The sequence below is a fragment of the Poecilia reticulata genome, chromosome 4, assembly GCF_904066995.2.
Source record: "Poecilia reticulata chromosome 4, P_reticulata-male-v2, whole genome shotgun sequence".
Lineage (NCBI taxonomy): Eukaryota > Metazoa > Chordata > Actinopteri > Cyprinodontiformes > Poeciliidae > Poecilia > Poecilia reticulata.
This window is the reverse complement of record NC_088833.1, coordinates 24,027,762-24,053,609: the sequence shown is the minus strand read 5'-3', so window position 1 is coordinate 24,053,609 and position 25,848 is coordinate 24,027,762. Positions and strand designations below refer to the sequence as shown.

The 25,848-nt window shown below is 40.3% G+C and overlaps 1 protein-coding gene and 1 long non-coding RNA gene across 2 annotated transcripts; both read right to left on the bottom strand.

Moving 5' to 3' along the window:
• Window positions 1-2,042: 2,042 nt before the first annotated feature.
• Window positions 2,043-3,501, bottom strand: LOC145551317 (uncharacterized). The gene is made up of 3 exons (XR_014087127.1): window positions 3,275-3,501; window positions 3,091-3,178; window positions 2,043-2,998 (listed from the first exon to the last, which is right to left on the bottom strand). It is a non-coding gene; the product is annotated as an uncharacterized LOC145551317 (long non-coding RNA).
• Window positions 3,502-17,114: 13,613 nt separating this feature from the next.
• On the bottom strand, window positions 17,115-20,332 carry LOC145551492 (uncharacterized). The gene is made up of 3 exons (XM_081606510.1): window positions 20,067-20,332; window positions 18,664-18,709; window positions 17,115-18,516 (listed from the first exon to the last, which is right to left on the bottom strand). The coding sequence occupies exons 1-3, from the start codon at window positions 20,202-20,204 to the stop codon at window positions 18,152-18,154; spliced, it is 549 nt and encodes a 182-aa protein (XP_081462636.1). The 5' UTR covers window positions 20,205-20,332; the 3' UTR covers window positions 17,115-18,151.
• Window positions 20,333-25,848: the final 5,516 nt, after the last annotated feature.

Sequence of the window (25,848 nt, the reverse complement as noted above, 5' to 3'; positions counted from 1 at the left end):
TGCTGCTCATAGCCATTCTGTTATTTGTGTCACCAATCTGAGTGCAGTGAGACTGATGTGTGCACTGTGTGAACAAACACTGTCATGTTCACATTTAAATCTAACAGTTATACAAAGAAAAGAAATACTACAGCTTAGAAAAATATACAAGGACTAAATGAAGTCATCCCAACCTCAAGCATATATGTCCATTAAATGTCAATGCTTTAATTAAATGACCTAAAACCAGCAGCACAGCTGGAGGCCACAAAGAGCAACTCCAAATGAAACAATAACCCCAAGCAACCAAACGTAGCAAGTCAATTAAACTAAATCACAAAACTGGGGAAACAAAACAGGAGGGTGTCCCACCAAGCTGCTGCAGCTTTCTATCTGAAATGACGTTTTAATATGCCAGTTTAGGCAAATCGTAGCATGAAGAAGAAGCAGAGCTGGTTTACTCCAACCAGAGAGCTCCTTCCTGCCCAACGGCAGAACCAGGATCATCTTACCAGTGATTTCTATGTACGAACACAGAAATCACTGTGGAGGTGAAATTACCACCACACCCCAGTACAAGCAGGAATCTCCAAGCAGTTTCTAAATCCACAAACGAGTCTAATTGAAAAAAAAACAGCCATCTCAGATCTTATGAGATCTGAGATCTCATAAGATCTGAAACAATGCTTACTGACGTTAGTAGAGTTATGACCACTGTAAGCCAAACAAGCAGCACTCATGCTGAAGTGTGACCATGTCAGCGTATAAAGCGACAGGTGAAAGAGACAATTTAGCAGGTTTTGTAAAGGCCTGGTCGCTAAACATTTATTTGATCAAGGAGAATTGAGTCAGTTTGAGTGTTATTTATCCAGATGAAGCAACGCATGCAGGGTGTGTGGGCGCACGTGGTAGAGAGAACCTGTGGTGTTACTTCTGGCATTACGTCACAATCACGGCATGCCGCTTAGCAGCTCCAACCAGACTCACTGCATGAAAATCTCACTTCCTATTACGATTTGCATGTGAATACACATAAGATGTTATCAGGGGAAGTTTATTTTTGTATGCAGCCCGAACCAGTCAGGCCAAACCAGCTGAAGGTTGAGCGTCTGCTGGCAGTTTCAATCGCAAAAGAAACTTCTTCGTTAATATACACGTATAATACGCAGCTATGAAACGTACGCTGCAAAAACACAACATTTTGAGACGCATTTTTGGTCTAGTTTCTAGTGGAAATATGTTAATGCACGTGAAGTAAGACAACACTAACTTATAAGTAACTTTTAAGCAAAGTTGTACATTAGTTTTGTCTTAATCAGTTGCTCCAAGATATTTGTCGTAGAAATTAGACAAAAATACTTGGTAAGATTTTGGGTTTTTGCAGTGTACACAATAACACAACTTATATACAAATCAAAACAGTATTTTTAAATAGTATCTTTAGTCCAGGGGAGTAAAAAAATAAAAAAATATGCAACAGTAGCCATAATTTTAGTGATTATATGTTGTCAATTACTGTAATAATCCATTTGAATAGTCGTTTTTCTTTTTCTTCCTCGCCTTTCTGGTTTTGGCTGCTATTTTAAAGAGTTTGAAATCGTTTTAGCTGAACAGCCTATCATTTTCTGCACTTCTTTGTGGGTTTTCTGCTCTTTTATTGGTTGCTTAATCAAAGAAACCATTTTACTCTGTTTTTCAAGGACAAACTCACATCTGGCATCATGCAACTTCAGTTGCCTTCATCCTTCAGCCAATTGAACTTGGCACTGTGCTTTTTGTTTTACAATGTGCCCCGTTCAGTAAATGATTTAGTTTCAGCAGCATGCCTGTTGGGTCTGTTGGTTTTTTACACTTTTACTAAACCTTCTAGAAATTTCAACCAAAGCAGTGATTTATCTTGCTAGTGAGTGGGACTGCTACTATTTAGAAATTACACAGAAATTTTACTGGACTGAAACCCAGTAAAATTGAAAGTGAGACACACATATAAACATACTGCAGAGAAGCAAAAAATTGTTTATATAATTTATTATACATAAAAAAAAATCAAGGTACATTGCACAGTAGTATACAGCGTATTTACAGCAGTACATGAAATTAATTCCCCAATTTTTGAAAACTCAAAATTGAATAAAATCAAAGCATTGTCAGAATTGAAAGAATAATGTACAAAGAGGGGAAAAAAAACATAAACACATTAAAAGTTTACACGTTATTTTAGGCAACATTTTTACAGCATTACGTCTGTTTCGGTTGATTTTACAACCTTTAATGAACCACGCTGTTCAAGTCAATTCACAGGTTACAGGTATTCATCTTGAGAGATGAAGATGACTGTCAGGGATTCTCTCTTTTTTTTCTGTTTGTACGAAAGTGAGATTATCGCCGTTAGTGGCGCACACTTTGCTATTCTAGCGGTGGCTGACAAGAAAACAGAGCGCATTATGAATTGCCTTCTGTATTTACCTGTTATTGAAATACTTTTACAAGCTGCAGCTCGTTTTTCGAGGCAAATCTCCCCAAATGGGGGATTCACAGCTTTTTGTTGATGTAAGCTCATGACAGGAGGTGAGCCTGCTCCCTTAGTGCAAGCTTTCACACCTACCTCTGCTTGTAGGCAAGTTTAAAAATAGCCTCACGTCAAGCAAAAGAAGGTATGCACATGTCAAACTTGATTAATCTCTGCACCGGCATAGTTTCACAAGTCATTTAGAAACCTTTCAAAGTCATCCCGATCACACTTTATAAACATGAAAAAGGCTGGCATTGCAAGATTTGAGTTTGGCAGGAAGGGAGAGACTTAACTTTGAGTTTTTGGTCATTCGCATCTCTTCTAAGACAAAGAATTTGGTCAGTGTATGGTCCGCTGTCATTTTCACTTCTCTGCTATCGTTATTATCAAAGTGGATGAGAGTGAGCTGCTGGTGGGTACCTTCAGTAAACTTCACCCAACCGTAGACTACATATGTCGTAGAGGTGTCTGCTGTAAATATATCATAAGTTTCCTTGCGGTCACTCTCTAAAGAAGAAGTGAAAATAATTCCCAGTGAGTGCACTCAGAAAACACAACGTTTCATCATTAGTAGCAGAGAAACGACAAATTGCACTCACCTTTCCATGTGCAATTTGTCATGAATGTTCCAGGATCCCTCGCAGGTGGAGCTTCCTGTGACTGATTGCAAGAAGCGATCACTCTACTCTGTAAGGAGGTAGAACCAGTATTAATACATGAACAAGTAGAGGGGAAAGCACCAAGAGTATTTTTAGCATTGCAAATTCTTTATTTTTTTCCTACCTGAAGGAAATGGTAGATGAAGGCAGTCACCAAAACCACAATGAGCAGTCCCATCACAGCAACCAAAGCAACCGCCAGCTTAAAACTTTGCTTTGAGCTACTTGATCCACTGGCGGCTTCCAAAGCCCCCGGTGTCATACTCTTGCTCATCAGTGTCTCTTCTTGTGCAACTCGCTGCTTTTCCATGATGCAAAATGTGAAAGCTACAGGTGAGGATGCCTTAATATAGCCGTGGGAATCCCACACTCAGGCTCCGCCCTCGAGCAATGAGGAAAGAAAACAGAAATGAACGAGGGAATCCCTCTGCAGCTACTTGCCAAAAGTTGTTTAATAATTAATCATGGCCACAAGGAACCGTCCCTACTTATCAGGACGTTTTTCCTCAGGCAGAATGAAGGTGAGGGAGGCATTGCCTGCCTTCTGGAAATTGGAAACACGTCTCAGTGCCGTGTCTCCTCTTTCCAAATCTAATCCTGAAACACATTCCTATAGGGTAACAGCACAACAAGCGACAATACGATCAGAAAGGAAATTTGCTTCACTAGTTCAATGCAGAAAGCGAAATTCAAGTATTTTACAGAGTCATTGTGCACAGTGATATGTGTTATATATTTTTATTTTTCTACACAATCATGGGGAAGACAGGTGTCACTGAGGCCCTCCACAAAGAGGTTAAGTCACAGAAGCTTGTTGTTATAGGTGCTGGCTGCTCATAGATCCTAGCAAGTATGATAATAGAAAGTTGAGTCTTTTTTGAAAAAAAAAAGTCTGAAAAGACTTTGAAGCAAAGTCCATTCAAGAGATTCGGAAGAGCAAGCCGCTTCCTCAACATGGACCGCAACTTTCACACTCCTTTTGTTTAGCCACTTTTGAACCAGGGATCATCTTAGTTAATGTCTTACCTGGGCTGAGGAGACAAAGGACTGGACTACTACTCTGTCCAAAGTCCTCTTTTCAGATGAAAGAACACGCTGTAATTTCGCTGGGTAATTAAGATTTCACAGTCTAGAGGAAGACGCAGAATCCAAAGTGCTTAAGGTTCAGTGTAGTTTCCACAGCCTGGCCGTTACAGAGGCCATGTTGGTTCACTGGGTTCCATCAAGGCCAAAGTCAATGAAGACATTTTAGGGGCCTTCCCTCTTTTGACAAGTTTCATAGGGACACTGATTTCATTGTCGCTATGAAATCAGGGACAATTACCCTGATTTCCTTATGAAATCAGGAAATCAGTAATTGTCCCTGATTTCATAGGGACAGTGAAATCAGTGTCCCTATGAAACTTGTCATTTTCCAGGGAAACTTGTCCCTGGGAAGTTTCCCCGATTTCCACAGCTTCCCTGATTTCCACAGCTTCCACACAGCTTCCAGCCAGTGGAAGCTGTGTAGGCAGCTTCCACTGGCTGGAGGTGGAAGCTGCCTACTGCCTGAAGCACCAATACCTGCTGTGATGACCCAGTGATAGACTGGACGTTATGGACTGCCTCTCGCCCAATGACCACCAATGACAGCCAGATATTATGGATGCTGTTTCCATTCAGACTCTTGTATGCATAGATTAATGCATATTCTAAGCAAAATGTACATAGAATATAGTCTTAGCCTCTTTGGGGCCCTGGGAGAACCACCATTCCAGTGGGTGGAGGAGCGAGGGGAGAACTACTCTTGCTGTCCCCCACAAGATGCCACCCTGGGCGGTTGCCCATGTCACCCATATCATAAATCACCACTGTCCATGCAGATTTTGCTGGCTTGTACTTGTACTTCTTCCTGCTCCTTGATTACTTTTGATTTTTCTTTTTAATAATTAGCTTCTAAACATTAAATATATGTAAATTAGTGTTTAATGATACAAATCATTACATGCACAGTGGGACTTTATGTCTTGCAGATCAGGCAACTATGCTGCATAGAAAACTATTGATTCAAGCTGCAATTTGGAGCCCATGGCAATAATTCTGACACCTGAAGACACTCCTGTGTCATCTCTGGCTTCTGTTATGATTTGTAACCTTTTTATAATCCCCTTGCGTAGAAACCAAGCGAGCTGAAAGTGAGTTGTTGAAAGCCTTCCACAGCACCAGTGAGTCTGCACAACCTCCCATTCTGCTGCACCCAGGATATTATTACTCCCTTTCGATTTCCGCAAGATGCTTCAGTCCAAATATAATGGTGAGAAAACCGAAACCTTGACTGAAACACAAAGGTACAGTGAAACATGAAGGTGAGCCCCCATCTATGTTCTTCTGTTCTCTGTGCCGTAGCCTTGAACTACTTGGCATCCTCCACGAGGGAAACTGCAGTGTTGCATCACAGTCGTCGTCCCGCCCACACACAGAGATAAAACTCCCACTGACTCCCCCAGTTACGTCATTTATCAGTCTTGACTTCCAGTCTTGCTGCCGATCATGCTTGTAGTGCACATTTCCAACAAAAACTGCACATCGTTCTGCTTTTGTTGTTGTTGTTTTTTACATTACCTGAAGTACTTCCTTATCTTGTTTGTGACTGTCTTGGTTTTATGGTTTCAGGTTTTATGGTTTGAGTGCAGTTACACTTGGAGTTGGTTTCAGACAAAAACATAACATATTTTATAATAAGCTACTGGTTACTATTATTGATTGCTGCCTGTTTTTATTTGTTTTGTTTTGTTTTTGGCAGCGATGAAATAATACAGTGAGGAAATCGTTTCACTTAAAAATCTAATTTAAATTTTTCCAGTTGTCAATAAAACTTTTTTTTACTCTGTTAAATTTAACAAGTGGTGGTTAGCTACAAATATTCTAAAGGTTTCCACTTGAGAAATGTTTATATGTGTTTTCAACCATTTTATCACATTTCAACCACAAACTTCAATATATTTTGTTAATTTTTTTGAGTGATAGACCAACGCAAAGCGGTGCCTAAATGTGAAGTAGAAGCAAAAGTAAATGCGGTATTTGTTATGCAAACAAAAGTGTGAAAGATGGTGGTGTGCTTTCACTCTTTGACCCCTTTACTCTGATACCCATAAATAAAGTGCAGCTAGTAAAAATAGGCTGCATTTTAGAAATTAACCTGCAACTAAATTAAACTATGCTTAAAATTTCTTACCCTTTTCACAATATTTTACATGCAAAATTATTAAATATTCTTGAAAACACAAATAATAACTTTTAATGCAATAGTACATTGCCTACCAGCACATTGCGTGTCCTGGTATGCTATGTACGGGGTGTGCAATGTGCATTATTCAAGTGTAAAAGCAGAGTGAAGGGACAAGACAAGATGTGGTAAAAAAATAAAAATAAAATCACAATGTTTTGTCATTTATTTAAAGTGATTGTGGATTGTGAACAAACTGGATTGGTTTCTAAAAATCTCTATTTTCTCAGCAGGAAGTCTGTTTTGCAAAAGCGAGTGGACCAACCCTAATAATCAAATTAGCCCAACCATACAGATGGTTGATCTTTGGTTGAAACACTTTACAGAAAAAAAATAAATAAATAAAAGATCTGCATTGCATCGTGTCATGCGGTGAAAAATTGTGATTAATGTCGCTGCACCCTCAGCAGGCCTGCTGAGGGTGTACAGGCATGCACACCCTCAGATAGGGTCCCTTGATGCTTAACATGTGGTTTTAATTCTGTCTGTCTGTGCAGCACGCTGTCTGACACCTTTGCACATAACAGACAACCTTTATGGATAAAAGTTGTCTGTTATAAAAATACAACAACAAAAAAAACGTGGTTGGAACAACGGAATGCGGCACATGTTGATCGCTACGTTTTGGTTAAGAGTTGAATTTTGGTTTAAGAAAGACTCAAACCAGTAAGGTGTTTGAATTAAATTTGAAGGATAAAATGGTGAACTCTAGATTTATTTTTTTCACATAAAAAGTATTTTTTTCACCCCTGATTTTTCCAATTAGAGCATATTCTAGTTTATATCTTTTTTCTGACAAAAAGGGGGGCTACAAAGTCTTCTGAAACTGCAGCAGTATGCAAAATCAGAAACACCATCTGTGAAAAACATTTCAAGTGAAAGATGAATAAAAATGCCTTTCGTTTGTAAGGAAAAGCAGATCAAAGCGAAACTCTTTGCTGCAAAACGATAGAAAACAATTCACGTTTTACCTCTCAGCCTTTGTTCTTCTTGTGGTTGCAAAAGGCAAGAGCAAAACAGCAACACCGTAAAATGTCAGAGTTCAACGTCTGCATTTCTTTTTTCTTTTATATAACAACCGTTGCCAATTTTAGGACATTATCCGTTGAGTGAGATATTGCAGCAAGACTTAGCAAAATTTGACTTGTTTGATCGGAAAGAGAAACTTGTTGATGTTGCAAGTCACATAAATGTCAAATGGCCAAGACTTTGCCACTAGGAAACTGCCCTGAGGAAACCTGGCCCGTCATATTTCTTCTTCTACCAGCCGTCTTTTGCTGATGTAACATGCATGTTGCAACAAGCAGAAGCTTCTTCTTTTTTTATTTTAATCCAAAGCTGCTAATGCTTTGGCCCTTGTGTGAAATCCCTAAAAATAAATTTCATATCTTGAATGGGACTTTCCATAGTTGGGAAAAGGATCCATAAAAAGGCAATTAAAATAAGACTAAAATGGCATTTATTTCCAGTTGGCACCTGGCTGTTGTTTACTTTAACTGTAGTTTAAGAAACATTTATCCAGAATGGGGTCGAGTTGTGCTTTTTTTTACAGCTGTGCTCACAAGTTGATATTTCCTAGCAGAATTTTTGATTTTTTTTCACCATTTTTTTTTTCAGAGAGCATGACTAACACAAGGTGTTTTTCACTTGTGGCTAGTGGTTGGGTGAAACTATTTATTGTCAAACAACAGTACCACTGAGTTTACTCTTTATCATTATGACTACAGAAACTACCCCAATTACCCTCATTAAAAGTTTACATACCCTTGTGATTTTTACCTCATAACATGCACACAAGCTGGCATAAATGGTTCTGAATGACTATTAAAGGAAACCATCTTCAGCTGCGATCTGTTTGCTTGTAATCAGTGTGTGTGCATGTGCATGTGCATGCATGTGTGTGTGTGGGAGTTTCTGGGCTCCAGACAGACCCTTGCATCTTCCCCCCAGTGCAGCATCGATGTTTCTGACTTATGGAATGTGAAAGAAATGTGAAATGATCTGCTGGGAAAGACGATTGAACAGTATAATGCAAGAAATAGATTCACAAAGATGTCCAAGGAACTGAGAATCCCAGTCAGCAGCCAACAAACTCTAAAAATGCAAAATGAGGGATTCTGTTGAAACCAAACCGCAGACCAGCAGGTAGACCAGCAAAAGTACAGCCATAACTGCCGGGAAAACTGTTAGAAAACCCACAAATAACTTCAGCTGAAATACAAAACTTCCTGAAATAATAATAAAAAAATGGCTTGACCTAGCAGAAGAAAGCCATCACTACACAAATGCCACAAAGTTTTCCACTTACTATAGTAAGTGGAAAACTATAGTAAGTACAGTATAGTCTCTGCTGCACCAAGCAGCGCAGAGACAAGACTCGACCACAAACTTTACATTTGGAGACAACTCAACGGGGCCTACGATGAAAGGTGTAACATTCCTGCTGTGAAACACAGAGGTGGATTGCTTATGTTTTTGGGGGCCTGCAAAGGCACATGAAGGCTAGTCAGAGTTACTGATGAGATGAACGAAATACTGGAGAAAAATGTGCACTCATCCCCCCGAAAGCTGCAAACAGGAAACACAAGGCCACGTCAATCAGTCATTGGCTGCAGCAGGACACAGTGATGTTTCTGGAGTGCACGTCTTAGTTTCCGGACCTCAGTACCATTCAGCCAGTCTGAGGAGAACTCAAACGCACACCTCATGCAAGACAGCCCAGTAGATTATAGGAACTGGAGGCTTTCTGCTAAGAAGAATCAGTAAGCTTTACCATCAGAGAAAATAAAGAACCCCGTCCGTAATGACCGTAAGCGACTCCAAGCTGTCACTGATGGCAAAGGAGGCAACACATGGTATTATAATCTGGGGTATGTAAACTGCTGATCAGTCATTTGAGTAGTTTCTGTTGTCATTACGATTTAAAAAGACAGAAAATGGCTTCACCCACTTACTAACCATGAGTGAAAACATTTTCGTGTCATCATATTTTCTGAAAAATGGCCAAAATACCAAACAAATTACACCAGGGTGTGTAAACTCATGAGGACAATTGTTCACTTCAGCTATTGTGTTTTCCTGTGTGGATAGTTTGTAACTTGAAATATTAATTAAATGCATTTTTTTTTTTATATTAGCATACAAAAAATATTTTTGACACCCAAGGAAAAAACAAAAACACATGCATGCACACACTATTACCTAAAGGCAGTTAAAGTTGGCATCTACTCTAACTTGCATGTTTTTGAAATGTTGATTAAAAACTGGAGCACCTTGAGAAAAGCCCATGAATGCATCAGGAGAAAATCCCTACAGGAACAACGATCCTTTGACCACAACGTTTTTACGTTGGAGGGCAGATGTTTTGCTTTTGATGCATCAAAGAAATGCTGCAAGAAGTGGTATTTGTTATGTTTTTACATTTGAAATATTAAGTGATTATGTCTACCACTTAGACATAATCAAACAGAATATGATGGGTTACGATATTCTGTTTGGTCTCAGTGCTTTGATGATATACTTTGTAGGACTTTTCATTGCCTCTGGATCTCAGATCAAATGTTTAGCACAGGGAATTATTATTATTATTATTATTATTATTATTATTATTATTATTATTATTATTATTATTATTATTATTATTATTATTGCAGATCCAACTGTTTCAAAAATCCACTTAAATAAAACTGCCAGGTTAAAATTTTGCAATCAGTGTTGTAATCAAGACCACCTAACCCGAGACCAAGACTAGACCAAGACCGGTGCCCCACGCTATATGACACAATAAAATGTGAAATATGATCAAAATTGCTTTTCAAATTGATCTCAAAGATCCACATTCTCATAAGACACCTAGATATTAAATGCTTAGAGCTTAAATAAATTATTATTATCAATCAATTCAAATTCTTCTTTCTTCTGCTTTGCTTTCATCTGTGTCACACTGTGCAGAGGTATCAGATTATCTTGTTATCCGTTATCTGGGTGGTTGATTATATAGCCAAAGTCAGAAACCACCACTGTCTGCACCATTAAACATAGCAGTCATGACAATGCACTGATAGTAAGCAACGCTCAACTATGAACATTGACCAAGGAGTAACAAGCAAGAAGTAACCAAGCAAAAGGAGCGCACCGTGACTGTTGTTACTCTGTCTCCCGCTGCATGAAGCCAGGCAGCGCACAGCTGACAAATGATGAAAATAATAAAAGAGCAATGAGCATTCTCTTTGTGTGATCGTACGTTCTTATTTATTTATTCGATGATTAAATACACACACACACACATATATATATATATATATATATATATATATATATATATATATATATATATATATATATATATATATATATATATATTAGTAGTATAGAATAATAATAGCTACCGCAGTGTGCGCAGAGAATTACAAAAGCAAAGAACGGTTCTCAGTCCAATCGTTCACAGTGAAGAACCGTTCAGAAGAATCGGCGGCTCGTTCTTGAATGTCACATCACAATATTCCAGGCTTTTGTTACAGCTTCGTAGCACAAAGTGCAACATGTCAGTCAACGCCCCCACAATAAGCGCAGTAAGTGACAGCATTTATCATCGGAAATGCAACATATTTGTCACTGCTCAGCTAACTTAGCTTACATTGCGTCCGCATAGCTTAGCTTTCTTTGAGCTTCCTGAAAGTGACGCCAAAAGTTGTACGTAGTCCCCACCATAGGTCCCCACCGTCTCTGAAAGCGAAGCGCTGCTGAATTCACATGTCGTCATATCTTATGACTTATGCGCATGGCTCAGATGCCGCGTGCATCGCCACCCATCGCCGCTACTGAAACATGTAATTGGTAAGTCACGTTACTGCTTGGATTGTAATCGGTATGTTTTGTATCCAGTGAAAACAAGAATGTTGACAAATAAACCGAACAGTATGCTGACAATTTAGTGATACTTCCACAGCTGTGGTCAGAACACCGGTCTTGAAATAAAATCCTGAGTCCTCAACGCCCTAGACTAGCGGTTCTCAACGTGGGCGGTACCGCCCCCAAGGGGGCATTGAGAGGACGGCAGGGGGCGCTGGCGGACATTTTTACAAAAGGGGGGCGCTGGGATTCCCTTGGGGGGCGTTTGGTCGAAGGTAAACTTTACACCTTAAATGCACAACAATACCAGTTTAGACTTGAGCAACTTGGTAAAACTGTATTGTGTAACGTTAAATCATGCTCGGCTGCAACTGTATCGATGGCATCTCTTCTACTATTCAGTGTTTGTTAGCTTCTGTTAGCTTCTTGGCGCAGCTCCGTTCTGAAGCTGCTACTAGCTTCACCGCATCAGTTCAGCATTACACTGACGTTGCTGTGATTCACTCTGTCTGATATTTATATGTTTTCGCATGTGATCATGTCTAAGCAGCAACTTATTTTAAAAAGTGTTTTATTTCCGTTTGAAAGCTGCCCACTTCCATGAAAGGACAACAGAAAATCGCTCTTATGTAATTACTAAAATCACAATACCCTCACTCTGTATCCCTTTGAAAAATGAACCAATTTAAATAAAGAAATAAAAAAATCCCTCCATGGGTGATACCACGATAGAGAGCGTTCATTTTATAGCGTTAACACCGGTGCTGTAAGTGGTCCGGTATGAAACGGGGGTGATGGAACAACACAGCACTTTTAAATTTCAATAATCAGAATGCAGAAATTGTTTCTGTTGTTTTAAAAGGTTTATGTCAGTCTGCCTTTTCCCCATCGACACGCTTTCCGAACGCCCTGCATCTTAGGGGCTTAAAAAAACAAACAAACAAATCGATGCGCACATTGCGCAAAACTCTGAAACAGTATAAGCGGGACATAAAACGGAGCGACGAAATAGATGTGAATTATAGCATAAAAACTGAGAATCCAACGCTGAACAGTGAAAAAATCAACACGTGATGTGAAACATGACGATTAGGCGGCGCAGCAGGTGATGAGTGATTACTGATAGTGAGCGTCAATAAACGATAAAATAAATCTATCAACAGGAAAGAAACTAAAGTGGACATAGCAATAAACCAAGAGAGGATAATACTAATCAAAGGAAACTAAATGGAAATGAATGAAGAACAAAATGCAAGAATAAACACACTATTTCCAGATAAAAGGTAAAATAATATTGTTGAAGTGCCATGGGTTTGTTGAGACCACATCTAATACTGAGAATAAATATATCTTACAGACCATAACAGTTAGGAACTTATCACTTATTTATGTTTTTAATTAGATTTGATTTCTTCAGTATTATTTTTCATGTCAGTTTTAATGTCATGAGGCTGATGACTCCATGACACTTTGAATTTGACTCATTAGGATTTGATTAAGAACCAGATTTGTGCTTTGTCATTTCTGTCCAGTAAAACTATTAATCTATAAATAAATCAATAGACAGGTCTATATAAAGATATAATCCATGTTTCTGTCTCATATTTGTATGGCATTAAAAGGTCCTGGAACTTTTGTTTTTCCACTGAAAGCTCTGGTTTGCACAATAAATGCCATGTGGGTGACATTTTATGTATGATACTCTGATGTCCCATTCTCCTGAAGGCAGCACAGAGCTGCACCACAAGAAACTGACAAACACTGAAGAGAAGAAGAGTTATGATTAATGTAGTTACAGTTCTATCCATGTTTTAATGTTGCAGAGTTCAGTCGTTTTGCAAATAGTTCAAAGTTTAAACTGGCATGTTGTTCATCTTTTATCTGGTCATTTTGTGGCATATTTAAAAACTAGAAAATGGCACAAAATAAGAATATATTTTCCACTCTGACTGGCTGCTGTTAGGCCAACCAATTTTAACTTGAATGTTCATTGCATTTTTCATAGACACCTGTGAAAATTATTTCTATTCCCATGGCTTTTTTGTTCTCTGGGAAATCATTTTTGATGATAAATACAGAAACAAGCATAAAAATCAAAACATCTACAATAGTGAATATTAATGATAAAATAATGGTCAGTGCAAAGTAGCCTACAAATTCTTTGGTGGGGGGCGGTGAGGGACATGGATAAAGGCTAGGGGGGCACTGGCCCAAAAAAGGTTGAGAAACACTGGACTAGACCGAGACCATCAAAAAGTGGTCTCGAGACCAAGACCGGCCTCCAGTACTACAAAACTACTTGCAACAGTTTATAAATTGAGCCAACACTGGTTTCATTTTACAGTTTATTTGCATTTTTCCCAATATCTCCTAAAAGATTGATTGCATCATTTTGCAATTTTAGACGCACTTTTGACCATTTGTTGTGTAATGTCTTATCTGTTTGATGGGTAATGCTACATTTCTGCACCTGATCTGCTGCAATGCATATAGCCCCTCGTACTTTGAGCTCTCTGTTGACCATTGTTGCACTTTATGGTGTCTGACTCATGACAGCTTCCAGGAAGCAACGTTTTGTCTGTTAAGAGTAAAACATTAAAATCGATGCAGTCCTTTTGTTGGATGGACCAGTACCTGAAACTCACTGTTCCACCACATGACTGGGTTTTGGGGTTTCAGTCTGTGCAGTTGGACACCAAGACAAAGTCTAAGACATTAGACAAAGCTATAGGATCACTAATGCTAACAGCCTGGTTTGATTAATTTGAAACCACAGGGATTTTTACAACAGTCTTGGTTTCACATCCATAGTTCAGTAGTTCTGCAGAACAGCGATGCGAAATGCCAGGCATTTAATCAGAAGCGCAGCGGTTTGCAGATCCCCCAAGTGCTTAAGAGTCGGTTGCTAGCTTTCCGAGGGCAGCAGCCAACGTCAGGTCAATGTCGACCTTTGTTCTTTTTGGTTGCATAAACAATGTACAGGTTTCTCTCCACAGACAGACTGCTGATAGATGCACCAGAAATAGAAAGTCGGCATAAAGTTGTTTTTTCCCACTAATTGCAGCTGTAAGTTTTGGAGCGTGTCTCTACCAGCTTTGGACGTTTAGTGACTGAAACTTTGTCCATTGTTGGTTTGTTTTCTATTTTAAATTTTTATTGCTTTAATTTTGACCCCTTGGGAGTCGCCAGGGGCCTCAACGGTGAACTGAGACAAAATACTTTTTAGAATTACTAGTCAAGTCTGAACCATGAAGACCTGGAACAAAATCCCTGGAAACCTGAGATGCACAGAAACATTTGGGTCTTTTAAAATCAGCCCCGAAAACATTTCTGTTTACTGCAGCTTACTCTAAAAGGCCAAAGTTGCTTTATCATAATGTCATTTCTTAAGCTTGCCTTGTATTTTTTGTAATTAAGAGTTGCGTTTTATGCATGACACTTAAATTGTCTCACTTTGATTCATCTCTGCTCCTTTGCAGTGCCCTGTGTTACACAAGTGAAATTTCCTTGAAGCACAGCAGTAAGTCAGGTTCAAACTTGCTGCTTTTTACATAGGAAAGATTTTGCAACGTTTGCTGCTTTCGTCAGATGCGCCCTTCAGAGAAAACAAAAAAGAAAAACTCGATCTATTTATAGAACACAGACGTTATAGGAGTAAAAGACCCAGACAGATTGTCCTGTTCAAACAAGAAACTAACTGCTGCGAAGTGAAAAACAACCTCAGAGTTTCGGATCCTTACTGGTTTCTATTTTTTGCAGGCGGCATGTTTAGACAATGGACGATTTTTATGCTACTCTTACTTAAATCCTGGAGCAAAATTGTAATAAATGCTAATATAAATTAACATTCCGAAGCGAACAGAAAAGACCTCCATGCAGTGCCTATAAAAAAAGGTTTTGATGTTTACATATGTTTTAATTTACTTGTCATTATCTTGGGAAAAATCAGTTTTCAGTTTGACATTAATTTAAAAAAATTTTGTTCAGAAAAGGCTGAGTTTTGTTGATCATCATTTGTAAAACCAAAAAAGAAAAAAGAAACAAAAAAGGTCCAAAAAAACAACAACAAAAATCCTGTAGGAGAAGGTGAGGCTGTTTGTTGGTGACCTGAAGCTCAAGACCAGCTGGTATGTTGAAAACACACCAGTATATCCACCTCTGAATGAAAAATAAATAAAAACAAAACGTCTTATTAAGTTTTGGGGGTTTTTCCGTCTAGTTTCTACTGCAAATATCTCAGTGTATTGGCACTCTTCAAATAAGACAACACGAATGTATAAGCAAGTTTTCAGAAAGAGTTGAGCTTGTTTTAAGTCAGTGATTCTTGAATATTCATTAAAAGTAGCAGTAGTAGTTTCTCTGTCAGATCTTTTCACTTATAGCAAAACACTTTTCTCAATTGTGAACAAATCTGCCAATGAACCTGATAGTCTAAGTAGAATTACTGACTTAAAACAAGCTCTTCTGTCTTGCTGAAAAGCTACTTTGAGGTTAGTTTAGTTTTACTTCAAGTGCACTGAGATATTTGCACTAGAAACCAGATAGACAATTCCTAGTAATACTTTCTGTTTTTGCAGTGAAATATAACATAAGGGCCTGAATAAAATGCTGTGGCATGACCTCAAACAGGTGGAACTTATGAAAATGTTTTAAACAAATTTCCCACAGTTTTTTTGGCCTTTGTGGCAAAACCAGTAATTAGTTTTATAGGACGTCTGCTTGCACAGGTGCACAAAATAAATCATTTAACGTTAGTCTTGTACAAACCGACATCCTAATATTACATAAAATCACTTCTGAAGCATTATACCACAATAGTAGTGAAAACATTTGTAAGGGGATCAAATGCATTTTTGCACGTATTGACAGAGGCGTGTCTCGCATTTCAGATTTAATTTCAGGGCTCAGGAAAGATCACATATGGCAGCCTGAAGCAAAACGGAGGGTGTTGCAACACCGGGTCACTGAGTGACGTGACGTCTGGGCTTTTTCCTCAGCTCACTTTCACTTTTGGTTGAAGAGCGTTTGACGTAGCAGGCAGTGATGATGAAACTTTCTGGTCTCACGGCAGACCCACCCACACTCACATGCCGCTTGAGGAGGCGTTGCGACAAAAACAAGGAGCAGGCAAAGATAGCAAGAGGGAAACTTGTTTTTATTGATGTTTCAACACACAGGCAAGCTGTGCCAGAGGTCAGAAGAGGTATCAGCGCTGCATTCCCTGTGTAAAGTACAGATTGTGATACGTCACACAGTAGTAGTTTCAATAAAAACAAAAGGTCTACTTTATTACCCCCCTTTTTTTGCACAACCGCAAGTGGATACAACAGTAAACCTCTTTATGTGCTTCACATTTTACAATAAAGATACAATCAATTGATGAGCTGCAACCTCATTCATAATAATAATAATAATAATAATGATAATAATAATAATAAAGAAAACATACAAACATACACCATAATCTAGCACTTAAGAAACAAATGTGTGCACCATGAGTGAAGAACCAATAATAACAATAATAATAATAATAAAAAAGATTCATTCATCTCCCGTCTGGCCCTTTCCCTTTGTTGGCTTGTGTGAGTCAGTCCGGTTGCAACATCAAACGAGTCTGAGGTTAGTTTTCACTCCACAGACGCCGGCGCCAGATGAGCCGGATGAGGCGTGGGTAGGGTTGCCACCCGTCCCTTAAAATACGGAACCGTCCCGTATTTGGCTGTTAAATGTAGAGTCCCGTATTGATCCAATACCGGCTTTAAATATATAGGGACTGGTCTCTTGGTAACCCTAATCGAAGCACCACAACCCCCCCCCCCACCCCCCCCCCCCACCCCATCTCCCCTTTTCCCCTCTCCCCCGCTTATGAGACTAGGACGACGCGCATTAGTGGACGTCCCTTATTTTGATTTCTGAAAGGTGGCAACCCTAGGCGTGGGCGCAGACCGGCGCCGCACGCGGACGTTTGACGTTTTGGCGACTTTACTGGAGGTATAACTGCGGAGTCGCCCTTGCCGGACCGGCGCACACGTCAAGTTTGCAGAGTCAGCGCGGAGCTTCAGTGCACCGACAGCAAAATACATTCATTTGGTACAATCCAGCAGTCAAGATCAAGTACAACCAGGTGGAGCGCCTCAGCAGTGCAGAGCTGATGAGCGTCCGTGTGGCTTCCCAGCTGCACAGTCAGATAGCTCTGCTGTTTTCATGTTATGCAAAAGTACGGAGAGTCAGTTATCATTTGGCATTCAAGTCACCCTGAAGCAATAACACCAAAATACACAATCCGGTTCCAGCTTTTGGAAATGTTTTCTCTTAGCTTACAGAAGAACCAGCATGTTGGTCACGCAAGCTGTGTGACATGAAACTGTCACCGCAGCACCAAGAAACTGTGACATTCATTGCTTTGTTTGAGTATTAAATAATAATAATTATTATGATAGGAATAATAATAAGAAAAAAGTAATAAACAAATGACTGATAAATTAAGAATTAGCTTCATAGCTTGTTTTCCCAGCCTTAAATATAAATGAACAAAGAAAAAAAAAACATTAAAAATACAGAACAAGGCACTTGTTAAGAAGGTAAAATAGCTTTGGTTTTTGTTTTGGGTTTTTTAAATTACAAATTAAGACTAAATCTCTTCAACTGAGATGCATTGGTTTGTTCTTGTTTGGATACGGAGATTTCCTGCCGACAGTCAAACCACGAGGCTCCGCATCTCCGGTAGAGGAAATAAAACCAGACAGCCTCCTAGCAGGAATCGATCCCCCTCACTGGCTCCGTGTGTCAGGTGGGTCCGCTTCTCTTAATCCATCCAGATCTGGTCTTCATCTCATCAGCATTTTTTTATTTTTGATTTTTATTGTATTTATTCTTTGGATTGAGTCAATATTCACATCTATTCCCAAGCAGGTAGCTCAGGCCCATACTCACGTTCAACATCTGAAATCCCGGTTGCGAGGAAAAGTGGAACCTGGCTACATCTTCTGCCACCAGGTACACGATACTGTGGAGCCTCCTGCAGGCCACATCTTGCGTTGCGTTCATGGAGATGGAGCCGACTGGAAGATTGTTTTTCGCCAGCAGCGTCAGATTCCCGCTGACGTTCGGGGTCTTGTCCATGTTGTAGTAGCAGCCCTGCATGTGCCAAACGTAGGGCCCCGTGCAGCTGATGGTGATGTTGCCATTGTTGTTCTGAAAGCTGTTTCCTCTAGACATCTTCAACTCCAGAAGTGTGTTTGGTCTGAAATCTGGAAGATTAAAAAAATAAAAACAATTAAAGTGAGGAAAAATGTTAAAAGCATATGGGGTTTCTCACCCCCCACCCAATGTTTGAGTTTTTGAGTCCCCAATTTTTGGAGGGGGGAAATATTGAGAATTAAGGTAAGAGTTCTCACCTGTGTGCGCTACAAACTGTATGTACACGACGTCGTCTTTTGGCTTCTTTAGAGAAAGGGAGAGAGAGAGAGAGAGTGAGGGACATATCAGAGACACGTGGTAGTTATCTGCTGTTTTCTCCTGATGCTAGCTGTCCCCTCAAAGGCAGCATGACTAACGTCAAAAAAACAAGAGCTGCAGAAAAGGTCACGCAGCCCAGCTCTGTGTGGATCCCTTGATGTTTGTCTCAGGGAAGGAGAGACGGAACATCAAGCTTGTTTGTTTGATACCGTGGTTTAGCTATGCAGTGTGAAATTAGACATGTTGACAGAAACCAGGGAAAATTTCACAGTGGGTGATTAATACCAGTACTGAGAGCAGCGTATCACAAATCAACAGCACAGTGTAAAAGTAGAACAAATGTTAGTCACTGAACTCCTAAAAGCTGTGCAGAGAGCTGATATGTCACACAGAGCAGCACTCAGCCACGCTCCAGGGTAAACATGTTCATTTAGTCATGTCCATGTGTTTCTTCCTCCAACACCGACTTTGACTCGTCCTGATTCGCGGACGCTTTTGCAGGTTAACATGCATGTCCTGCCGTATGAGCCGGCTGCAAATCTTGACTGTCAATCTGGTGACTTTTGAGTTAAAGCACAAAAACTTTGCAATTTGTTGTCAATTTATTTTGTGTTTTTTTACAGATAAGTCTTAATCCGTCCCACATTTTCTCAGTAGCTGTGTTTTGCTTCTTCTCTTTTTATTTTATTTTATTTTTTTTACTTTTTCTGCAAGTTGCAGTTTTCAGTGTGTAAAGAGAAGAGCACCCAGAAATCCCAGGTTCACGCCGCAGGCTAATTTCACAGGAACGAGTCCTGCAGGATAGAGCTTAGAATCTGTCCATCTGATTTTAACAATGAAGAGTTTGAAATTTCCCACACAGATCCTCCTTCCCTGACTTACAAAAAACCCCCCAGATCATCGTTGATGTCCAGCACTGTTTATTTTATGTAAAAAATAATAATAAAGTAAATATTAAACATGCACATCCTGAATTGAAAACTCTTAAGTTTCCCAAAACGTCTGTTTTACATTTTTAAAAAGTGGTTTTCCAAATATAAGATGGAAGACTTTTAGCTATCAAACTCAGTAGGAAAACAGGTGGGCATAAATGTCACACATTTAAATTATTCATTTCTAATCAGGTTTTTTTTTTTCTTTTATTTATTCAGACGTCTTGCCCCTGGACCGCTAATTATCTTGCAACAGCCCTGCTAAAATAAACCTGTCCGTGCAGGAATAATCTGACAGGACTCATCTCGAACAAAATAAACCCACATCGTGACTTTTAAAACTTTTCTCACAAGTTTAACTAAAGACAACAACATTATACATTTCCCCCACCCCGCCTTGCTGAACTCACCAAAGCCGAAGACTCCCGGTAAAGGTAAAGGGTGACCAGCAGGCAGGTGACCACCAGCAGGTTCTGCACGGCCACCACGACCGCCAGCCTCCTCACTCTGCTGCTCCGTCGGATCGCGCGACCTCCTTCGGCATCCATCGTCTTCTGGTCGATCAGCACCTCTGAGCTCCCAGCCGGAGCTGCGGGGCTTTTTTAACTCGAGTGGGCTCGCCGAAAGGTGGGGAGTGGCTGGAAAGAAATCACTCATGATCGGGCGCTTTATTTTGTCTGAGCTTGTGTGTGTGTGTGTGTGTGTGTGTGTGTGGGTGGGTGGGGTAGGGGGGGGGGACGCTGATCGCGCGACATTCACGCAGATTCTCTCTCACACACAAACAAAACAAAACACACGCGCGCGCGCGCGCACGCATACAGACACTTCTACGCACGCGTGCGCACTCTGAGGAGAATCGGGAGCGAAACCAGCGCACCGGACGCTGATTGGTTGACGGTGCGCTCATGATGCGCGGGGATCCTTAGTGGCACAACGCTGGCAGTCGAGACGGAAGCGAGTGAAACCTCCCACTTCGCGCAGCTTTTACGCTTCAATCACGGTCATGTTCTCATCGTGTTCGCTCGGGACGGGTGAGCCCGCCGAGGAAGTGAAGGCACAAGTTGTTTCTAAGAAACCAGAGGCACTTGACTCTAACCCATTCAGTAGTGAGTTAGAGTGAAGACAGTGGTCGTTGGTTTCAGTTCGTTAGATGAAGACTAAAGTAGGTCAGAGGTCAATCTGATGCTGTGAGCATCTTTGGGAAGCACGTCTCCCGAGTCTGGTTGACTGGTCAGAAATATATAGACTTGTCTCAAGGAAGAAGGAGGCCATGTTGGCACATACAGTACATTACAAAACCACATGTGTCAGCTCTGGCCCACCAGGACATGAACAGAACCTCAAGATAACACCTGTGTGATTATTGTTCTATCAGTCAAATCACATCCGTTTTTAGTTGAAAAGCACCAAACCGGAGCAACGCCAAGAGATGTTACATAATATTTACTTTTAAGAAGTCGGCAGGAATGCAGAGAAAGCTGCAATATTCTTAAAAGTTTGTAAATCTGTGGTTTCATCAATACGTTTTGCCACAACCAACCGGGCCTGTGTGAGAACATTCATGACCTCAACTCATTAAAATGAGTTTGACGAAGTTACTTTACACTGCTTCCAGTTTTGTCACTTCATAACCACAAACATCAGCTTTTTATAGAAATGTTGTTTCATGAACTGACAAACTTGACTCAACTGTGAAGCGGAAGGAGGTAATAGACGTTTTAAAATAAGCTGGGACACTGTAATAAATGTTGATTAGGGACTGTGTCCAAATGGATCTTTGTGGTTTTACATATTTGCATGAGTTAATGATGAAGCTGCTGCCGAGTCACCTTAATTCTACCACACCAAACGTATTGTTTGACAGAGGTAAGCTGTAAAACAACGTCTCAAGCTTTGGACATCTCGGGGGTATTGCTAAACAAATGCATGCATTCACAGCTCGGGTGGGAGATTCTGGCTACTGTGAGTTGTTCCCCCGCCCCAAAAAGTCACATTTACAAGCCACACATTAACCACCTGAAAGGAGCTGTGATCAGATGAGATAAAAAAAAATTTAACCTGCATGCAAAAACACTGCGACTCTGCATTGCCCTCCTGACCACACAGAGAAGCATGGTGGTGGCAGCGTCATGCCGTAAGGACAAGAAAATCTGGTCAGAGCTGACGAGATGATGGATGGAGTTAAATACAGAACAGTTCTGAACCAAAACTCATTAAAAACAGTTGAAAATCAGGAAAATATGTGCACTCTCCATCCGGTCTGATTAACCTTCAGTCAGTTTTGCTGTGAAGGAGGCAAAAAACGTTAGTCTGCATGTGCTCAAGTTACACTGACGTATTCTAGAAGGCTTTTGGGGTACATCTCTATCAGCTGAGATAAAAACGATTGTCATATTTCCCCTTGTTAAGAAAAAAAACAGGATTTTTATTCCCTCTCTTCCCCTTAAAAGTTTTTCTGTACTTCGCATTGTCCCGCAGGGAGATTCAGTGAGGACGGAGAATTCTGATATCAGCTGATTCATCTGTCTCCTCGGCAGTGATTGTCCAATGAAGCTACAGAAAGCGAAAGGACATTCCACGTGTGAATACTCCAAACATGACATGATGCAGCCTCCTCTCCGGACACCGCCTCTCTCCTGCAGTTTAACTTTTTGGTGCAGCGAAGCAGAAGTTGCGCTGATATTTACCCTGAATTGTCATGATTCACCCTTCTCCATTTCCAATGCTTCTCTTTCACTTAGTAACAACAAAAACGCTGTCTGCTGACATCTTAAAAGGTGATATGAATCAGTGCAAATGTTTGAAATAGGTCAGCGCGTACAGAAAAGTACATAACATCATGCAAAGGGTTGTATTCGTCTCAAGCAAGAAACGGCCTTCGCTGCTGCCAGGAGGCATAAATATTTTGCACAGACATTTACTTGTGGGGTTTCCCCTGTCCTTCTGTGCTGTATGTGCTTGTAAACCACCTAAACAGATTTACGAAGCCAAGAGTTCAACCTGAAGTGGAGAACTTCTAGAACAGGGGTGTCAAACTCCAGTCCTCAAGGGCCGCTGTCCTGCAGTTTTTAGATGTGCCACAGGTACAAAACACTGGAATGAAATGGTTTTTACATCCTTCTTGTGTAGTTCAGTTCTCCAGAGCCTTGCTAATGACCTAATTATTCTATTCAGGTGTGGTGCAGCAGAGCCACATCTAAAAGTTGCTGGGCAGCGGCCCTCCAGGACTGGAGTTTGACACCTGTGCTCTAGAACATCCCTTTCCCTTGATGCAGCTTGTGCCGCTTGAAATGTTGCTCGGGTTTCGAGGCGAAAGACGCATTTATTGATAAGAATTGCACACTTTTCAGTTAAGTCTTTGTTTCCAATAATAAGTGCAATTTAAAGAAACACAGCTGATGGTTAAATCTACCAGCCAAGAGACTATTGTAGCTTGGTGGCTAACTCGTAATTTGATGGCTGACTCGTAGCTTGGTGGCTAACTCGTAGCTTGATGGCTAACTCGTAGCTTGGTGGTTGACTCGTAGTTTGATAACCGACTCGTAGCTTGGTGGCTGACTCGTAGCTTGGTGGCTAACTTGTAGTTTGATAACTAACTCGTAGCTTGGTGGCTAACTCGTAGTTTGATATCTAACTCGTAGTTTGATGGCTAACTCGTAGCTTGATGGCCGACTCGTAGCGTGGTGGCTGACTCGTAGTTTGATGGCTAACTCGTAGCTTGGTGGCTGACTCGTAGTTTGATGGCTGACTCGTAGCTTGGTGGCTAACTCGTAGTTTGATGGCTGAGTCGTAGCTTGATGGCTAACTCGTAGTTTGATGGCTGACTCGTAGTTTGATGGCTAACTCATAGCTTGGTGGCTAACAGTTCTGTGTCCCACTATCCAATTTCTTTTGAGGAGCCAAAGCCAAAGAATCGCACAAACCAACCAAGAGGAGGACGTTCTTTTAAACTACCATATGCTAAATTCAAAATAACTGTGATCAGTTTAGCTTGGTCACACCCAGTAACAAAAGAAAACACCCCAAAACAAAACAAAAATATTTGTCTCATAATTGTATTGGCAGCTGTACAAAGTCCAAACGTTTAGAATTAGTTTTTGATACTAGTTACTAGTATATTCAAAACTTGAGAGAGTTAGTACTCGCCTCTAAAATCTGCTCTAATTGAATTTTAAACACTCCATAAATTTCGATATGCAGGAAAAAACTGATTGTAGAGTACAAAATTTAAAAAAGAGGTGTTTTGGGCAATATGTGATACAGCGCCCGGTGTTTTTGATTTACCACCATTAGCACCGGTCCTCCCCTATTTCCTGCCTGATTAGTGTGAATAAAGGCCACTGGAGCAGAGGCACTAAATGCTGTGTAAACATGCTGTTATGACGCATCCAAAATGTTTCTTTGTGGCCGCAGTACGCTGCATGACCTGTTGATGACAATGTTTTTAACGATGAAAACTATCCGAGTGTTTATAATGCCAAATGTATCATTTGAAAATGTCTGTCACTGGAAAAGTTTGACCTTTAGTAATATACCTATATTTTACACTGCAACATATCCAAACATTTCCAGCATTCGTCTTGTGAAGGAGTGACAGAGTTTTGTGCGATTCAGATGCTGATTAGAACCAGTGTGTCCCCCTTCCACAGCCCACCACCATTTAGCCCCGTGATTCATTTCTAGCAGTTTCTGGGACAGAGAAAAGCAAACACAGCTGTTAACTGCTGAGAATTGACAAAGTGGGTGTTCACAGGACGGGAAATCTGGTTTTGCTTCCTGTGCCATGTGTTTTTTATATTACATGCAAAGTGCATCTTTTTGATTAGGAAATGTGACCCAAAAAAAGCCTAATGTGTCAATTATTACACACAAAAAAAAACTAGGTGAGTCGATATATTTTGGTGCCTTAAATCTGCAAATAAAGGTATTATTTGTGATAATCTGATGTTTTTCTACATTAATTTCTTGCATCAGGGCTTTAGCGGGCAAATGTCACTTTAGTTTGTTGCAATTTTAAATTATGAACAATGGGATCCAGGATAAATGGTGTGCAGCAGGCAAAAATATAAAGTGAGTGGAGGGATTAAATTAAATATAGCTTTAGAAAAATTTGCCAGAGTAACCGTTGGTGACAAATTTACTGTGCTATCCTTAACCACACTTCAGTCCCTTGCCTACTTGCAAAAAAGTGAAAACACAATCAACTTTTTTGAAATAGATATAAAATACCACATTTTATGTGTGGTATTTTACATATAAAAAATACCACAAATCTGTCCTTTATTGAAGGAGTTGGCAGAAGAAGTAAACATTTTGAACTGGTCAGATGAGTCCAAAATGAAACTCTTTGGCCTTCAGGCTAATGCTAATGCTAATGTAGGGATGTGTGTATTCAGCACTGATGCTGGTCAGAGTCAATGGGAGGATAAACAAAAGCTGATCCTGGAAGAAAACCTTCTAGAGGTCACAAAATATAATTAAAAGGCAACTTCCTGTAGGATGTAGATTTAATTTTCAGTTCAGTTTATTTCAGTAGAGTCGCATCAAATGTCCCAAAGCTCTTTACAAGGTAGTCAGACGATCTATGTTGCATATTGTCTGTGAATAGGCAGAGACAAAGTCAATTACATTCTTAATCTGGTGTTGATCCTAGCTACAAAACAATACCTTCAAGTTTATATATCAAGTTTTGTTCAAACAGTTGAAACATTTTCTGTCCATAGAAACCCAGGTGATTGCATCGAGCTAAAAGCAAGCATGCATGTGGCAGCGGTGGAAAAGGGAATCCCCCCTTTAACAGGAAGAAACCTCCGACAGAACCTGGCTCGGTATGAGTAGTCATCTGGTGTGACTGAATGGGGGCTTGAGAATACAGAGAGCACGCACACACACAAAAACACAAACAATGATCGCGGAGTTCTTCCTGCGTTAAAGAAACAGCAGAGTTAGTGGCAGCAGTAGCTCCTCTTCATCTGGGAGAGAAACCTCCTTCCATTGCTTTGTCTAGGAAACGCACGGAGTTAAACCCAGAGAGATGAGGCCAAGCGTTTCATCTCTAGAGGGAAAATATGAAGTTATCGGGGCGACGGTGGTTGGAGTTCGTCCTGCTCCGTATGTCTACAATATAGCTCAACACCACCAGAGCATGAAAGACTGAAAGTAGTGTAAAGTGCTTTGGAGTCCTCTGGACTT

What these genes read in the sequence shown, in the direction of transcription:
- LOC145551492 (XM_081606510.1), bottom strand. Translation starts at nt 20,204, where the DNA reads ATGGATGCCGAAGGAGGTCGCGCGATCCGACGGAGCAGCAGAGTGAGG. An exon ending in ACCGGGAGTCTTCGGCTTTG is followed by an intron (nt 18,710 to 20,066) that starts GTGAGTTCAGCA and finishes CTTTCTCTAAAG; the next exon opens with AAGCCAAAAGACGACGTCGT. An exon ending in ACAGTTTGTAGCGCACACAG is followed by an intron (nt 18,517 to 18,663) that starts GTGAGAACTCTT and finishes TTAATCTTCCAG; the next exon opens with ATTTCAGACCAAACACACTT.